Source organism: Dendrobium catenatum, unplaced genomic scaffold (assembly GCF_001605985.2).
Source record: "Dendrobium catenatum unplaced genomic scaffold, ASM160598v2 fragScaff_scaffold_1709, whole genome shotgun sequence".
NCBI lineage: Eukaryota > Viridiplantae > Streptophyta > Magnoliopsida > Asparagales > Orchidaceae > Dendrobium > Dendrobium catenatum.
This window is the reverse complement of record NW_021320171.1, coordinates 74,952-77,283: the sequence shown is the minus strand read 5'-3', so window position 1 is coordinate 77,283 and position 2,332 is coordinate 74,952. Positions and strand designations below refer to the sequence as shown.

The window sequence follows — 2,332 nt, the reverse complement described above, 5'->3', positions numbered from 1 at the left end:
GAGGTTGAAGGGGAGGTTGCTGACCGGAAATCTAAGGAGATTGATCTGGGCGTTGGCGGGATGAGGTGTGGGAGTGAAACTAGGTCTGCTTTCCCAGTTCCTGAACCTTAAATGCCTGTGTTCAAGTTTGGTAACCGGAGCCGGATTGCAGAGTTGGGTTTGTGACCGAATGGTTGGAAAGGTTGTGGAACCAGCATGGTGGGGGCTATGAGGTGAAGGCAACTATGGAATTGCAACTTGGTGGGAAATTGCCTATGGGGTAGGGCTCCGCCACTAGCATTACTACAGTTTGCCCACAAAGTGCTTGTGGTAATGCCATAGAGGTTTCCCCGTCTATTGGCTTGACGGGGAATTCAGCTAAGGCGGCTGTGGATTTGAACCAAACGACCAAACATGCTGTGAATGCTTGGTAGAAGGTTGCGCCAATTGCCCTTAGGCTGAAGGATGATGTCAAGACCTTCATGCGGGAGGATGGAATGGTGAATTTGGACCTGGATAAGGCCTGGGGGAATATTCAGAAACTTGATCGGGCGCTGGTTGGCAGTCTGCTTGGGCGGCGAGTGCCATTCTGGGTTGTACAAAATGAACTACAACGGAAGTGGGGACACCTCGGATTGTCCCAAGTCACGCCATTGGGAGCGGATTGCTTTCTTGGATGGTTTGAGGATGTTGATGCCAGGGATAAAGTTATGCTGGGAGGGCCTTGGTATGTGGCCGGCCAGATTATTGGGGTTGAACAATGGACTATTGGAGCTCGATCTAGACAGGGTAGGAAGTTCTCTTCACCTGTTTGGATTCGCCTTCCTAATCTTCCACTGGAATATTGGGATGAGGCCAATCTTGTGAGGATGGCTGCTGGAGTGGGGGAACCGTTATACATGGACAAACAAACTAAGAGGTGGGACCGATGTGCCTTTGCTCGTGTTTGTGTCCAATTAGACCTCTCTAAGAAGCTGCCTAAAGGAGTGTGGGCGAATGGGCTGGGAGGAGCATTTTTCCAACCGGTTGAATATGAGGGCATCCCTCTAATTTGCCAGGCATGTGGGAAGGTTGGTCATAAGGCGGAGGGCTGTAGGGAATCGGTTCCTCCCGCTATGTGGATTCATCCTGCATGGGGCCATGAGGTGCCCACTGCCAATGGCCAATTGAAAGAAATGGAGGTGGATCGGGGGAATGACGGTAACGTGGTTAATGCATCTGGCTCGATTGGCGGGGATTCCAGCACGGGGAATGTGGATCAAGGAGAATGGACTATCGTGAACAGAAGAAGGCGATCTAGACCGACCAAATTCGGAGCAAAACCCACTGATGTAAACAATGCTCAACTCAATATGCCCAGAAAAGCAACCAATAGCACAACCTGGAAGGTTGTGGCGGATGGAAATGTCCCCAAGGGGAACCCGATGAGGGAGGGGAGTTCGACTGGTAAGGAATCTACCATGACACCACGATAAGTTGGGAAGTCGTCCAGTGCGGAGGGTGTGGAACAGTGCAAGCTATCGAATTGAGTGATTCATCCTATGGTGGGGGAAAATCTGAACGTGACCAAACATTCGGGGAGTATGGATATGAGTATTGAACACAGCAGCTTTCCCTCATCTAGCCTGGCAGGCACTGGGGAACTGGTTATGGGGAAACCTGAAGTAGCTTTGCAAATGGAAGTGGGCAGTAAGGAGGTGCTGTTACCGCAAGAATTGAATATGGAGGAGGCCAGGACAGGGGAGGATGGGCTTGCCCATGATGTGGTGAGTGGACCGATTGCGTATCGGAAGAATCGTCATAACAGCTCAGCCTCCCCAGCCCAAATGTTAGCCCCAAGGGTGTTGAGATTCTCAGGTTTGAAATCTAATCCTCTTAAGGTGAAAAATGGAAAGACCAGGGAGGCCAAAGACAAAAGAACTAAGGAATTGGGGAATTATGGCCCCTTACAAAAGCTACCTGGAGTCAAGCGGAATAAGGAGTAGAGGACTATGGCGACTTCTCCTTCCAGGGCACATGCCTTAAATGTCATGGATCGGTCGACTAATGGAAGGATCGAAGGTGATTTCGCAGAATAATGGCAAGAGGTATTCTCAGAGGTCTTCTGCGGCGGGGACGCTTCCCCTTTGGTGGATAATGTTTAGTCTTCTTTACTGGAACTGTAGAGGTGCCCGTAAGAAGGAGACGGGTAATTTTTTATGGCACCTAGTTGGGGAACGGGGAGTCAGCTTCATTGGTTTATTCGAGACTAAGATGAAAATTTTTCTAGACGGGACATTGATAGACTGGTTGGTAGGAGCTGGGATTTTTGCTATCAACTGTTGGTGGGCATAGCAGGGGGCATACTTGTCAT

The 2,332-nt window shown here is 50.0% G+C and overlaps 1 protein-coding gene across 1 annotated transcript; it reads left to right on the top strand.

Moving 5' to 3' along the window:
* Window positions 1-461: 461 nt before the first annotated feature.
* Window positions 462-1,454, top strand: LOC110097278. The gene has a single exon (XM_020823557.1). It carries the CDS (start codon window positions 462-464, stop codon window positions 1,452-1,454), a length of 993 nt encoding a protein of 330 aa, XP_020679216.1.
* Window positions 1,455-2,332: the final 878 nt, after the last annotated feature.

Bases quoted from the DNA above. Each gene is read 5' to 3' on its own strand.
- LOC110097278 (XM_020823557.1), top strand. From the start codon at position 462: ATGCGGGAGGATGGAATGGTGAATTTGGACCTGGATAAGGCCTGGGGG.